This window comes from Haemaphysalis longicornis, unplaced genomic scaffold (genome assembly GCF_048455015.1).
Source record: "Haemaphysalis longicornis isolate Haplotype H1 unplaced genomic scaffold, Haemaphysalis longicornis Haplotype H1 scaffold_1, whole genome shotgun sequence".
In the NCBI taxonomy this organism is placed as follows: Eukaryota; Metazoa; Arthropoda; class Arachnida; order Ixodida; family Ixodidae; genus Haemaphysalis; species Haemaphysalis longicornis.
In genome coordinates, this window is record NW_027526203.1 from 401,717,336 (window position 1) to 401,732,840 (window position 15,505).

At 42.6% G+C, this 15,505-nt stretch overlaps 1 protein-coding gene across 3 annotated transcripts in view; it reads right to left on the minus strand.

The window, feature by feature from the left end:
• Positions 1-8,702, minus strand: part of Dpa (disc proliferation abnormal) — a 36,162-nt gene extending 27,460 nt beyond the window's left edge. Inside the window, exons 1-6 of one of the 3 annotated variants that reach the window (XM_077686826.1) lie at positions 8,536-8,702; positions 8,238-8,316; positions 7,898-7,921; positions 7,705-7,722; positions 2,636-2,659; positions 599-715 (exon numbers count right to left, since the gene is read on the minus strand). In XM_077686826.1, the coding sequence (XP_077542952.1) occupies positions 599-715; positions 2,636-2,659; positions 7,705-7,722; positions 7,898-7,921; positions 8,238-8,298 (244 nt within the window). In that variant the 5' untranslated portion in view covers positions 8,299-8,316; positions 8,536-8,702. The remainder of the gene's footprint in view (positions 1-598; positions 716-2,635; positions 2,660-7,704; positions 7,723-7,897; positions 7,922-8,237; positions 8,317-8,535) is intronic. The other 2 variants (XM_077686827.1, XM_077686828.1) reach the window with 2 other exon arrangements.
• Positions 8,703-15,505: the final 6,803 nt, after the last annotated feature.

Below are 15,505 nucleotides of genomic sequence, written 5' to 3' on the forward strand. Positions count from 1 at the left end.
CATCTATCAGCCAAGTGTAATCAAATAAGCAAGAATTGATAGTGGAGTTGATAACGTGCAGCATACTAGTGCGCAGTTTTGCGTCCTGTACTTCAGAGTTTTAAAACAGTTTTGCTACATAAACTGGGAATGACAAAAAAAGCCCCCATCTATTTTGAGAAGTACGATTCATCCCAAACCCATTTTTTTCAGTTTTAGGTCTACCTATAGGCAATAGACCTATAGGTCTATTGCCTATAAAGGGCTACTCACGCATTACTTCCACCCCTGACTTAAACATATCAGCAATGTGTATACCAGTGTAAGCCAAGAAACAATTCCCAGCATACAACTGCGCATTTTCCCACACATGCATGAACTTGAGCATAAAAAAGAATTTTGATTACACAATTACCCACATGTTTTACTGGAAAGGAAAGGGTTTGACGCGCTTCTCTTGGCATCTTTATTGTATAAAATTTCAATTTTTAAAAATCTATTGCAACTTTTTCCTGCATAGAAACCTTCCCCCAAATTCATGCCAAATTTTTTGGAAAAGAAAAAGTGGGCTTATGACGCGAGTAAATATGGTATATAGAAATTATTTCTAACAGGTTACCTGGAAGATTTCTCTGGTATGGACTTGACGGAGGCACCTCGTTGATTCCATCAACGGAAGACGATGGAAGAGGAGCGATTCCATCACTAGCAGCAGCATCTCTCTGCCGACGTGATGCTAGAAACAGGCATCGGAAAAATTGTAGCCTTTGCTTAATACACAGCAGTGGTCACTAAAACTTCAGTGCATGCAACTTTCGAATGTTCTTTCTGGTTGCAGTACTGTATGTTCCTTTGTATTTAGCAGTTAAGGTAAAAAAAATAATAAATTTATGACGGCAGATTTTCAAAATCCACAAGAGCTTTATCGGGGACAATAACGGTCATGGCCGCAACAATTACCTATCAAAGTACTGGGGAATTCATGTATGTTTCCAATGCCCATGCAAGGTAAGCTATCTTGCTTAACTTGACCACAGCACTTCTACTGCCAAGACAAAAAATAGGCAATCTTCCATGGTTTAATGTATACGACCAGGCTGAAAAGTTTCACCATTAATTGAAAACAGTATCAAGTACAGCTACGCTTGTTGGTAGGCACAGTTTCAAAGAAAGGGACACCCGACTTGACAGAGGACGTTCCCAGAGAAGGTAGGCTGAAGTTGTGATTTTACATAAGCCAGTCCCTTTAAAATATTTTTTTTTGTTTCACTTTTATCTGTCTCTTAACAAATGACATTTTTAGTATACCTGCGCCTGAAAATTTCCAAGCAGAACTCAAACTCAGTCTGTTTCAGTACGTGTCACCCAGCTATGTAAAATTCGGAGCCACCCATGGCTGGCTAGAAGGGGGAAGGGGTCATGAGACCCCGACTGAAATGTACTCATTGCAGCATGAAACAGGCTTAAATCTTGAACCAGAAGTTGAGCAACAGGCAAGTTCTTGCGGTGGGAGACTGGCAATGGTTTATTTTCGCCGTTCACTGAAACTATCACATTTACTTGCATAACCTGCCCACAAGACAACTCTAATGAAGCAGCAAATTTAGGAGGTGGCTGCTCCTTTCTTTTCTTTCTTCCATAGTTTTTAACTTCAGCTCAAATATCAGGCACTAATACTGCTGATGACAAATCAATATTGATTGCAAAGGAGCCTGGGCACTCAAAACTGAGGGCATCAATCATCACTGCCTATTTTTTCACACTTCTTTTTAGTGGGTGCAAAAAAAAGTGAAAATTGTAACTACTTCTGCTATCTGAAATAATGAAACATTTGGATATTAGAATGTGTGCGAAAAAAAAAAAAAAAATCTGTTCTCGGTTCAATTGCCCACATTAAGCTTTTTGGATAGCTACAGTGCATTGCCCCCGCCTCTAAAAAAAAAAAAGTGTTCCTTGCAGTGAAGCCAGTAGGACACACGTCTCACACATGTTTAAAACAAATCAAATATATTGAAGGCAAACATGTGCTGGAAACTCGGAAAGAAAAAAAAAAAAAAAAAACTAAACACTAATACCGAAGTAATGGGCAGTTAAAAGTTCGCAAACCTCTACAACATTTACTGGATTTCTATGTTGTTATGCACCTCGGTAGAGGTCTGGACACATTTAAACGCAAATTGATGCCTTTTCTCTGCATTAATGTACGAAGTACATGGTGTATTTAGGTTATAAATGGCCTTCAGTAAGTTGCATCAGAGTCAACACATCTGATACAACTCATTAACTAAGCTGGACTTTAGATTTTACCCCCAAGTAATTTTACCCCCAAGTAAAGAGAATTTTCAAAGCCAGGAGATCACACTCATGAGCATGAGGCACCAAGAAACCCGATCAACCATCAAGCAACAAACGGCAACATTTTTTGCACTTGATCCACACTGTCAAAGGCTATCCATCACAGACAGCAAGGCCATGAGACTTTTCTCTCTTCCAGAAAACACAACGCATTGTTTGACACACAATTAACACACGCAGACATCAATTTTCCACCATGGCTCAGTTGATGCAACATAATGCTATGTTAAACTGCACATTATGGACTGAGGGAGGCATTGGGGATACTAAGACGTTGAAAAACAACAGAATGAACACTTACGCGTGCCCCGTGTGCTTCGAGCTGCTAATATAAAAAGGAAAAGCAGGGGGGGGGGGGGGGGGGGAGAGGAAACAAATTAACCACACAGCATTGCACACATACAAAAAGAGAGCTCAAGTTGCCATTACACACATTTTTTGCAAAAATACTGCACAAAGCTGGTGTTTGAGGATACCCAGAAGTAAACAAATTAAGTTGGCATGAAAAATAAAACCCATAGATAAGAAACATACAGGAGCGGTCACTTCCAATGAGCACTGTCTCAGTGCCAGTTTGGTCCATCTCTTCTCTGTGCGTTATCCTCGCTAACTTCTTTTGAGTAAAAATGAACCAATAGCTCAACAGCAAGTTTTACTGAGTCAACTTGAAGTAGCGTAACATGTTCGACATCTAATTTCACTTTTGACAAATAAACGCCACTTTTGCAAAATCAACCAGCAAGACGCTTTCCAGTTCAATGTACCTTCAGGTTGCTGACAGCAGTCTCTGTCACCTCAGAAGTGCCCTGGTAGAGGCAGCCTTTATCCCACTGCCACACTGATTACACTCACTCCTAGGCTCCCTTCTGTTCAAGCTCAACTAATAAAAACATTGACTGCATATCATCTGCATGCCCAAATCATGGCACTTCTTTGATTTCGGTAGTATCACGATATCGCATCATTTATGTAGCGCAAGTTTGATGTGTCACATCATTCCATCCAATTTTATTTATAATCAATGCACTAAACACTGGTTTGCCTTATAAAGCACGAGTTCTGTAAGGATCAGAGAGTAGAACTAACCACAGGTGCTAAAGGGACCATAAAAACAAAATACAAGGTTGGTACACTAAAATACTGCTTTGTACCAAAAACAACGATATCAATTGTCATAAACTTCAAAAATATAATCGAGATATTAAAGAAAACCGATGAACCAGTGGCGATTCACCAGCCACTTCCCAGCGATTTCTATGTTACGTCACCAAATCTTGTTTGCGCAATTGGTGGCTGCTGACCTAAGCCACCTCCAAGAAACATGACTGGGTGATTGTGGGGAGGGTTATAGTTCCGTTTGACATGCAGTTAACACACTTACAACAAAATTTTATTGCTTGCCCTTAATATACCCTTCCTGCCCACATTCTGTCACTGTAGCACGAAATTTGAACTTTTTTCAATATTTCTAGCATTTTTTTTAAGTTCAAAAACTCCTTCCGTGCTGTAATGGAGCTAAACGAGTTCCCAAAGGCTAGTTCTTCCAAATTAAACACAGTTGTACATTGTCCTCATGGCCCTTTTAAATTTCCCTTTGCAAAAACTGACCATATGAAATTAGTTATATAGCTATAAGGCAGCCATGCTTTGGTCAAATAAAGTAGACTGCTCTGTACTTATGCCAACAAGTGTTACATGCAAATCTGACCGGTAGTTAGTGGTGGCAACAACTGGCCCGAAGGAACAAAAGCTGGATTTGAGAAAACAAGAAAAGCAGTTTAACTCTTTTGCTACCGCAGAAAATTGACCAATTTTTAGGGGTCCAAGAAAACTTTTTTTCCTGCTAAAAAATTGGTTAGGCACTAATTGCAGGAGCACAAAATGCAGATTATTTAACGGCCTTTCCAATAACAGCAGTTTTTTAAAGGTTTTCATATATCATAGTTGTGAAAAAAAATTATCAAAATCAAAATTTTTGTCAAGTTGTCGAAAAAAATGATAAAAAAGGAGTTGTGTATATCAAACCACCGGTAGTAGAAAAAAATTAGAATATGCATTTTGTAGGGAAACATTTCAAAAACACACCCTAAAAAAAATGTTAGCACGCACGGTGCTCGTGTCATGCGGTGAAGCTCAACCTCTAATTCAAAATGTGCAATTTCGGGTGGTGCCCTGGAATAAATCTGGCGGTTTGACGTTATCAGAGGCACCAATTTGCCCCCACATAACGTAAAAACATCTTGTCAATGGCTGACTTTGCATTTACAGCGAGCACAATATTTGGGACAAGCACGCGATGCGGAAAAAAACATGCATGAAGTTGAAAACGGAACACCGTGGCTGATGCTTGTTGTCGTTCACGGTCAGTTATCTCTCAAAACATAAAGCTGAGCTTTATTATCATCTTCTTACTCGCAATTGTAGCCTTGCTCGCAAAAATGAGGTACGATGAGCTAGAATCGTGCCCTGCGATATTTGGCCGAGTAGCAGTTGCGCGCTGAAAAATATCAGCACAACGAGCCTCCTCTATTGCAGCACCACCTAACATTTTTCAAATGAAACAGTAAAAAAACTTATCAGAGACTCCGTCCGAATAGACAGTTCAACTAAGCAGCAACATTAGACACCCGGATATACCCTCGCATGGAAACGAAACTGGAAGGCGAACAGCTGGCAGTGTAAGGCCGGTTTGAAGCGCTGTCCTCAGCGGAACAGATATCTGGCGACTGGGTGTGACCTTTTAACTTGCATCTGAAGTTCTTATCGCAGAAATCGGGTTAGGGTGGGGGGAAATCAGGAGCGCCGTGCTTTGTTCGTGGATCAGTCGCGGACGCTTCAGGCGCCATGGCAGGTAGCCTTGAAGTTGGGTAACTGCGTAGTAGCGCTAAATATGAATTTCGCGATGCAGAAACGAAACCGAAACTGTTGTAAACTGTTTGCGAATGGTCCTGGGGTAAGTAGACCTACCACAATACTTAGAACAACTTGCGCAAAGGCAATAAAACTGCCTAAAATCATAAAGTAGCTTTGCAACCAGGCACTGCTTGACATTTTTAGCCGATTTCTGGGATTATTACTGTCAGAGCGCGAACCTGACGATTGAAAATCGTTTGCTAGTTCCCCATTCACGCCCTGATAGCAAAAAACAAGCGCTGGTGCAGAGTAATTACGAGTTGCACGCATTCTTCGTTGGTAGCCGTGACGCGCGATGACCACGCCCCTTTTCCACACCCAGGTGATTCAAAAGCGTGTCAAAAATCACTTTTCCGTTGCAAAAATGAAAACAAAACTGATTTTGAAAGGCCATTTTCTGATCTAACTCCGAACAGCTTTACTTGTTCAAGAAACGCCTGGAACGCTATGAAAAGGCGCTCCCGGACGTATCGATCAAATTGATCGATTTTGATAGGTGCGGTAGTGAAAGAGTTAAAATGTAGGCCAAGTGGTCATTGCAAGCACCCTGGTGTGCCACAGCTTGGTAAATATTTACAACGGGACTGTAATATTACACGGAAGATTTTTTTGAGGACTTGTGCTGGGCGTCGGTTAAAAAATCTAACCCAATTGATTGACAGGCTTTAGTTGGTTGATTGATTAATCGAATGCGTTGAATCGGGATAAAAAAAGTAAAGAAAAATTTCGCTTTTGATGGGTCTTTGTACTATCACGTTACTGGCACGTTCAATTTTGAGTAATTCCAGGCATTTATAGAGAGTTTGCACTGCTCTGCTGGCAAAGAAGTTTGTTAACATTTTTCGGGCATAAATATGCTTCTAGGCCAGTTCACAGACTTCCAGATGAGGTAAGCTGATCATATCATGGCGCTGATGCGGCCGGGATGCTTATCACCATGTATGTTGTCATTCATACTATTTCTCGAATCAGGAATGTCGCCACTCATCGATGTGCTCCCCTTAATTGGAGGAAGCACTGATCAATCACAGTTTACTTACGTCAGTTAGTCTATCCAACATCAAAGTGGTGCGAGCGCCTGTTCACCAATTTTTATGCCTTGTATTTGCATTAAAATGGCCATTTTCCGGTCTGTCTTGGCTATCATCTGCTGGTTTTTCTCAACGTAATCTGTGAGCATGCTTGCATTGCTCCCTGTTGTCAACGTAAAGCCGGTTGTGTAAATACAAGTATGATCCTTGGCATGCTAGTGCAGAATTTCAACATGGCACTCTTGGTTCATGTTGCTCACATGACATCAGTCAATTAGAAAAAAATTAACTGCAACTAAAGCATTAATCGATCAATAACTTCCCTAGTAGATTTTCAAGAAATAATATTGAATTAATTTTTTTAACTGAAAAATTTGCATTCATTAGTAATGCCCAATACGCTACGCTTTCCATGGCAATTTAAAACCTTATAGGCATGGAGTCAATTGACAATTCAAGGCCCAACAAATACTTTTTTTCAGGCACTGATTTCTTAAGCAACTTAAATACAAAAACTTCTCGTTTAAAGCTTGCCCAAAGTGACCGCACTTAAATGCAATTTGATAAGAATGATGTAGCAACTTATATTTGCAGGTGCACAGGGCTCCCTGTCTTAAAGAAACCATGAAGGCGAAATAAAAGTTTGAATCACTCCAAAGGTTGCCAAGTCAGGATAGCAATCATGCAAATTTGAACTAAAAATTCTAACAACAAAGTCACACTATAATGGAGATGAGGAAATTATCAGAGGCTCGTTTTTGCAACAAAACGTGAGTGTATGTAGTCTTTATGGTCTCTGTAAGCGGTCATGATGGCTGGAATATGGGAATGGTGGTGAGCACGAAGGCATCACAGCACATAACTTGCCCTGGCAAAACAGTGAGGTTCCGACACACATGGCAACTCCCTACTGCCCCAACTACTTAGGGGACAGACAGTGGGCCAAACATGGTTAGCAATTAGAAATAAAACTGCATGTAGACAACTTGAAATAAATGTGAAATGAAAAGTGGTATATTCAAGGAGCATAACATGGCTTTCACCTAGGCTAAGGAACGTAAACTGTTCTTTGCATTAATCACCCATAGGTGGCGGCGTTCAGTCTAAGACGTGGATGCATGGTGCATGTGGCCTACAGCCAGTATGCATGTGATGCATGTGGACACGTCAGTCAATCCCCACTTTTCTTCGAGGTTTGATTATGTGCAGTTTGTTCTCACTCCGTTCATGCCAACATTCTTTCACACAAGCTGTTTCAGGTCCCGATAGGGGACTTGCGGGACACTAGACTGCGACACAGTGGCACCGGTATGGGAGGTGACAAAGGTGCTGCATGTCAGTGTAGCCTACTGTGATCTCATCTCGCACTCGCTCTCCGAATGAGCCTTTTTAGAAAAACGGCAAACGAGATGCAGGCATTACTTACGTGTATTTCTCCTCGATGCTGCAAAGAAAAAAAAAGCATTTTTTTAACGTTCCTGTAGCTACAAGACACAAGCCTAAGAAAATTTGGAATGAAATGCACATGTTTGAAATGCACATGGAATGAAATCACAAGTTTATTGAAGTTATTTAAATAAACATTGATAAAATAAAAATAAAATAGAAATGCTACTCACGGGTGTTCCTCGAGCTTGTAGAAGCTGCGAAAGAAGAAAAATCAGAATTTTAAAGGCGAGTTTCATTAAAATTTTTGCGATTACTACTGAGTCGGATCAATAGCGGGAACCACTTTTGCACACAAGGCCATCGAAACCCTTCGTCCGTAGAAGGTAAATGAAGCCTGGAGACGGCCTCGTCTCCGGATTTCACTCCCAGGCAAGTGGGTAAGGTGGCAGTAATCATATACGTTCTTACAAGATTGCTACGAGTGTAGAAAAGCATGCAAAGCGCTTAAACCGCATGAAACGTCGAGAAGGTCTCCGTGTGAGCTAATCGTGCGATCTCAAAGCAACATACGTGTGCGAGGTTCCCGACTCGTGCTTCTCGTGCTCCTTCGAGGGGTTCTTGGTGACGACATCACTAGTCTTCTGCTTCACTGAAATCGGAAATTGGCAAAAACCAGATTCACGACGTGAAAACACAAGCGCTGCCGCAATCTGGCTGCATGGCGCTCTCCTTTGTTCTTTCCGTTCATGCAAACAGAACATTTTATAAAGCATGCATGACACACCAAGACACTGAAACGATATTCGGTAGAATAAGGCACCTTCTCGAACTAAATAGAATAAATGCCGCTAGTTTGGATGCCACTTACCACGACAATGAGGGACCGCACGTTCTGCTAGCCGCTGCCGCCGACCACTCGAGAGCGCGAAAATTTGGCGGGAAAAGACTGGCAAGGCAGCAAAAAATAAAGAATACAACGCGTCACGTGATCTTGTGCTATGGTAGCGCCCTCTGGCCAACACCCGCGCTGGCCTTCAGGCATTTAACGATTTAAATCCCCTGCGTCCTCCTTGCCCCTCCGAACGTTGGCGGTTGGCGGTTCTGTCACTTGGGTACTGGGTACATGGAGGAAGAATGCTTGGGTAGAAGTACTGAACACGGAGTAGTACTGACTGTTCTCACAACTCACTGAAGGCGGTCTGTCTGAATTTTTATGCAACTGGCCAAACCGCAAACGCTCACTGATTAACCAGAATCACTGTAGTGGAAGTATACACCGTGTGTACACGTTATAACAGTTATAACTGTGTGGAACTTGGAAGCGAAAGTCCGGAGCGAACGATGCTTGCTTCTCCCGCCTCCTCTATAAATAACTAAAAAAAAAAAAAAGCTTTCTATTTGTTGCGCGCCCCCTTTTTTTTTTTTTTTTACGAGTGCAAGAAGAGGTCTGCTATGTCTTTAATTATTTTTTTTCTCGTTAACTGTAGAAAAACAGAAGATACCGTTGTCATGCTGTACGCTACATCGCCGCGCACGTACTTTTTTGAGAAACTGCTCTTCAGTATGCTTCCCACCGTCCTCGCGATCACTTCTCGCCAACGTTGCTACTCGCGTACTTGCCCGACCACCTGATTCTCCTCGCTACTACAGACACATACCTACTACGAATGCACCGAACAAGCCTATGATTCTCCTACTAGTAGTAGTAGAAAACTTTATTAGAAAGTTAGGTTATTTAGCTCTCCGAGGGTTCGTGCGTACTCCTGCGTACTCCATACAAAAGAGACCATATGCAAAGTACGGCTTTTTTTTCATGTCTGAACCGTCTGAACTTCTATGACCTCATCCATTGGTACTAGAATGGTAATACATCTGCAACTCAGCATTGCTTGCACTAGTGTAAGTAAAAAAAAATTCCGCCCGAAGTTTCATTCCACCATTTTCGGCAGTTTAAAACTAGACGTCACAATGTCACATGACAGTTCTTGGTGACGTCACTGAATGGCGCCAAGTTTGATGTTTTGAAAGAGCTGCTTTCGTGTTGGCTTTTCAGCATGACACCAACGCTGTGCAAAGGAGCCTCGTTTGATTGCTAAAATAGAAAACATATTCTTTGCACGCATTAAAACGATGCTGACATAAACTGACCCCACGATTTCAACTTACGTTATGGTAGTTCGTTTAGTATTTTGGAGCATCATTTATTTCACAACACAACCCAAACATAAAGAACGCAGCAATACCCTCGGTAGCCCAGGTTCCTTTTCATCATTAGTGTCTCAAGATTTGATAACATCATTAGTCATACCCAGCAGCAGACACCTTGTGCTCTGAGTGTTGAAACGTCGGAGAAAGTAAAAAAATCAGTCTGTTGATATATACTATATAGAGAAAAGAAATAGTGGTATTATCCAGTCTTCTTTAATTAATTTAATAAAGAAAGTTAAAATTACTTATTAAAGTACAACACAACATTAAAAAAATGGCAGCATCTCCACTCTGTGGATGATGGCGAGGGTGCGGAATACGGGGACTCGAAAGGACATCCAAGTTATTGCGCCCCGAGTGACATCCGATTTGCGCCCCGACCAATTGAGCCGTGAGTTGCACCTTGATTATTCCCTAAATGAAACTGCAACTCACAGCTCAAATCAAATTTCGCTTGATTTTCCTTGATGGTGGTGTGCATACGGACGTACGCGGACGGACATTGGGAGGTCCGCACCGTTACAGGCGAGGAAGTAAGCCGTTTGACTCTCGGGTAGTAACTCATGGTAGTGAATCAGCCGGCAGACGATGCCAGCGAAGTATTTGGGAGTGCCGTTGGAAAATTATGTTGATAGTGATCCTTATTGGCACAAGCCTGCAGGCTGTTGAACTGCGAGAAATGGAAAGGCACTGGCCTTTCAATGTTTACCAGGGCCTCAGTGTGCAACATGTTTTTTATGAACAAACGTTCTTCAGGTACTTCACTGTTCGCATAAGACCGTACAGGCTCTGCATCATGTGTTTGCAGTGTTTATATGGGAGTCCGCGTGGGAACTAACGAGCCGCACGAACTTGTTCCGGTGGGTGCGCGTCGGGGGGTCTTTCTCTCTCGCATTTGTTTTTGCGACAAGTTGTCAATCTCTGCGTGACGTGAATGACCCTTTCTTGCGCACTGTGTGAGATGAGGCTAGCTAGGGCGCTACCTGATTTTGTTGTTTCTTGTGCTTTTTTAACTTTTGGTGCACCCAGAGGATATTTTCATGAGGTGGTACTGGCAACAAAGTTTTTACGGGCCCGCTTCACACTGGAACACTTGTCAAGGATGACGCGCAAAAGACTGTACCATGACCTTGCTGATATTGTTTTGCCGGTGCTGATGTACAGATCCATGTAGCGTGCAGGGCCTGGACAGGACGTACTTAAACGAATAAAGAGAATGGCAGTGCCGCCATGGGTTAAAACGTTCTTTTTTAAACTTCACCTGGGCATCCTTCCAGTAAAAACCTGGCAAAAAGAGAAAGGTCTATAGTACATTCCATGGGGGGTTGAGTGTTACCCATGCAAAAAACCCGAGACGGTTGAACATGTTTTCTTGGAGTGTTGGGATGGGGTCTTCTTTTGGGAAGTGCTCCAACGCGCACTAAACAAGGACTTTCCCCTGGATGCCTACGGGATCAGGTTTCTACCCATTCAATGCGAGGATGGGGTTCCATGTGACCTCGTCACGGCATTTGGAAATCGTGCATGGCCATACGCCGTCGATGCCAAACGGTCCAAAGAGTACTTTTCTGAGTCTGTTCGTCTGATTATTGACGTGTGGAGGGCTCAGCCCGAGCCTCCGGAATGGTTGCCCGTGTTTGAAACATTAACATGAAACAATTTTAGCCGTTACTCTGTTAGTCATGTGCTGGCTAGCATTTTTAGCAGTGTATTTTGTTTGTGGTGTGTCAAAGGATGGCAATAACGAAAAAAAAATGGTCATAGCCCAATGGGTAAGACGACGACTGACACTAACTCTGTCTGGTCTACCAGACACAGGCTCGAATCCTGCCGGTGCCTGTGATTTTTTGCGATTGTAAATGCTATGCGCACGGACGAGGACGGACATTGTGCGGTCCTAAGGTACTCTGCACCTAACAATCTAGATCCTCTCAAGCACCAAAAGCACATGTTTCTTGTAGTATGTACGCTTGTCCTGTCACAGGACTTCAATAGCCGGAATTCTCCCTGAAATAGGGCTGTATCTATTTTAAAATGCATTTGTTGGTATTTTGTTCAGAAAGATTTTGCTTACGTGGGCAAGGAAAATCTCAAGAGTTGGGGAATTCGAAAAGAGTCGCTTGATAGACACCAGGTTTTACACCTCCGCACAAAAATTTTATACTAATGCAAGCATTCATTAGCACTGAGGATTATTAGAAAAAGTGTTTAATTTTAATGTAATCGAAAGGGACACCAGGTTACAGTTCTGACAAGGCAAATGTATAAATCACACAGTCGAGTCATGACTGAAATCACGGTTAAGGCGGTAAACCATAGAAAATTTAGCATAACCAGTGGTATTCTCTTGTCCTTGTTTTTGTTTTACTAGTACTTATGTCTTATTATGCTAAAATCACTGTAGATCGAAGGTTAGTTGTTGTGACAAGGTTGTTGTACATGTCTACAACCCCCTATTTTCAGGTGAGCTGTTGTTTTCTACCTAAAAGGGCCTGGGATGCCCTTTGGATGTGACAGTGTACCTGGATAGGCCCATCTGTGTGGTATGCTTAGTCAGCAAAAGCTGTCTCTATGGCAAGGACAGACACAAAACATAGCAGTCACAACCCATGGCTTCCACTCAAGATCAAAGGGATGCACTTTTCAAGCGAAAAATCAAAGCGCAGGGGAGGAAAAGAAGATTAGTGTGCTGGTCACTGAAAATTATTGTTTGTGTTTAGGTAATGTGTAACAGTGCCGGAATTTCTTTTTTTATAAAGCTAAAATATACGCTTAAACGTGGAATGAGATGAACAGTAGAACTAATAGTGAAGAACTTTATGTAGTTAAGAAGTGATGTGGTTTCTCAGCCCAGGAGGTCCGGTGATGACTTGGCGGTCTCTGCCCAGGAGACCAGTATTTGCTGGCGTCCAGGTTAGCGCTGGTTATCAGGTTTACTCGCAGATAGCGGAGGGGGAGGGGAAGAGGAGGACAGCTGTGTTGTGAGCACACCCGATATTGATATGGACACATGAGTGCCTGGTTGAGAGAAATTCTGCAGGGTATTGTGTTCGACATTTGTGGAGTAGCCAAGTGAGGTAAGGGAAAGTGCTAGTCTGGATCCTATGGGTAGTCTTCTCATCCCAAACAGGATCCTGGATCATGTTGAATGGTGAAAGAAAAAACTGATGCCACATGATGCCGCCAAAGTACAGGTGCCAAAATTCTGTCCAATCAAGGTAGATCAAACTGATACTTTGATAAAATACTGTAAATTTCGCTGTGACTACTTTGTATGTGCCAGTAAAGATTGGCGTTGCTTTGTGTCACTGGCAAACACACTGGCTGGCTGTATTCCACGAGCTGACATAATACTTTTTTTTTCAAATAAAAATTATGCAATTGTATGCACATTCATTACACAGCACTTCTGTATAACTAAATAATACATAGCTTAGAGGCGCTGCAGTTGGTACACTTGTTTCACACGAATGTATGCTTTCACAATCTTTGCCTTTGTGGGCATCATCAAAACGTACTATCGGTTGGTCAGCATGCCATGATACATAAGAGCTATGCGGGCTGCACAATACATGGTCGTATGCTACGAACTGTGCATGCATGGCAAAGCCATCAGGTTAGTTCATTGAATTTTCCAGTCACTAAATTGCGCATCAGACAAACAAAAGGGGTGGGGAAGGGGGCATCATCTGTTAGGTTTGCAGTCACGCCAACAGTGAAACGAACTTTACGACACCAATGTAACACAACCACTTACGGTAAAATGATTGTATTGCATCCCCTGGCTTTCCACATATTACGGCCTGCTTGCATGCAAACAGAACATCACTAAAGTTAGACATTCCCCGGCAAGGTGACGTCCCTTTCTGCAGCCACAGCACAGGCTCTTTCTTCTTTCGGGGACATGCATAGCTTAGCTGGCTGAAAAGCGTTTAACTTGGTACACAGAGAGCAGAGGTATAGAGGAGATTTCACCCTCGTGTCAATATCCCTTCACAAGCTACCTTCAGCCTTACTTCTGTCATATGAGCACATTTTTCTCCATTCTCTTCCACAGTAGTGACTTTTACTATCAAAACCTTCGTTTGTGCAATTCTCTTGTACTCTAAAATGTGACACAATTTACTATGGCCTGGCTGAGTGTACTTGCAGCACTTGCTGGCTGTCAGCTTTTCATCTAGCCAGTACAAATATTTTCTACGCATTCTCCTGCTAGCAGAACTCCACCAGCCATGTTGGATTCCCAGCTCCAGGAAAGAATGTTTGTGCACTGTGAGACATGTTGATTCATACCACACACACAAAAATATAGTGGAACAAGGGAAAATTAAACGCCATCTTCAAGCATGTATTTCTGAACACGCCAAACACTGTTTGTGAACTTTCGAAAGCCACAAAAGACGTTATATTTCACTAAGTTATGCAACTTTCTCATGCTTGTCATATGCCTGTATCTGTTGAAGTTGGTGATTGCCTGGCATGCCTCGGAGTGCATGGGTTTTTTGCACATGAAACAACTTCAAGGTAATTAGCTGCTGACGTTAAAGGAGCCATGAAGACAAAATACAAGTTGGGTTTATTAGAAAGACGGCTTAGTCCCGATAACAATGATACCAATACCATCGCAATCTTCGAACAAATAACGGAGATATGGAAAAAAACGTGTGGAGCAGTCGCGACCCCCTAGCCAATTTCCCGCAACTTTTCTATGACGTCACGGAACCTTGTTTGTGCGATTGGCGGCCGCCTAACTGACCTGTCGCGACGACACATGACTGGACGTCTGTAATGGGGCCTCTAGTTCCATTTGAACGCATCACTTGAATGCAAACGTGCAGTTAACGCACTGAAAATTATGTTTTATTGTAGGCCCGTATGACGTCATTCTTGCTCATAACACGTCACTGTGGCGCAAAATTTGAAAGTTTTTAAATACTTCTTGCTTTTTTTTCGTTAAAAAACATCTTTTGTGGCTGTAATGGAGCTGAGTGAGATACTGAATCCTAGTTCTTTCAAATTACACGAAGTTGTATTTTCTCTTCATGGCTCCTTTAAGACCGCTGTATGCCATTTTTGGCGTCCAGCTTTTTTGCACAGCTTTGGTGTTCTGCAAACTATACTAATCAAAAAGCTCTCTTGCGGGGCAACCTCTTTGCACCACCACATCTGGCAGTGACAAAAAAGAATGAATTTTGCAGTCCCCTTGAGGTTTGTGCACATTTTAGCTCCCACAATTTTGACCCACGAACCGTGGGAAAGGGGGAGTGCTAGAAAAGACGAATACCCGTACCGACAGGCACAACATCGTACAACTTCAAAGGATGAACCCAGCACAACCCAACTGCTGCATAGTGCCTAGAATATAATATTCCAGGCACTATACTTGAACTGTTCCCACCTTGAAGAAACATTGACCGAGGCCTTTCGCGCAAAAAAAGGTAGCCAACAGTTATCAATTGCACTGCGAACGAGCGAACAAGGGGCGCTTGGACGGAAACGCGAGCACGCCAAGCTCCGCAGATTCGCTTGCAACTTAGGTCCGGCGACCATTCGGCGCGGCCTGAGGAATCCTCGAGTCCTCGTCCAGAGAAAGAAATTTTTCTGTATGCCTGGTAATACAGGAGGCTATG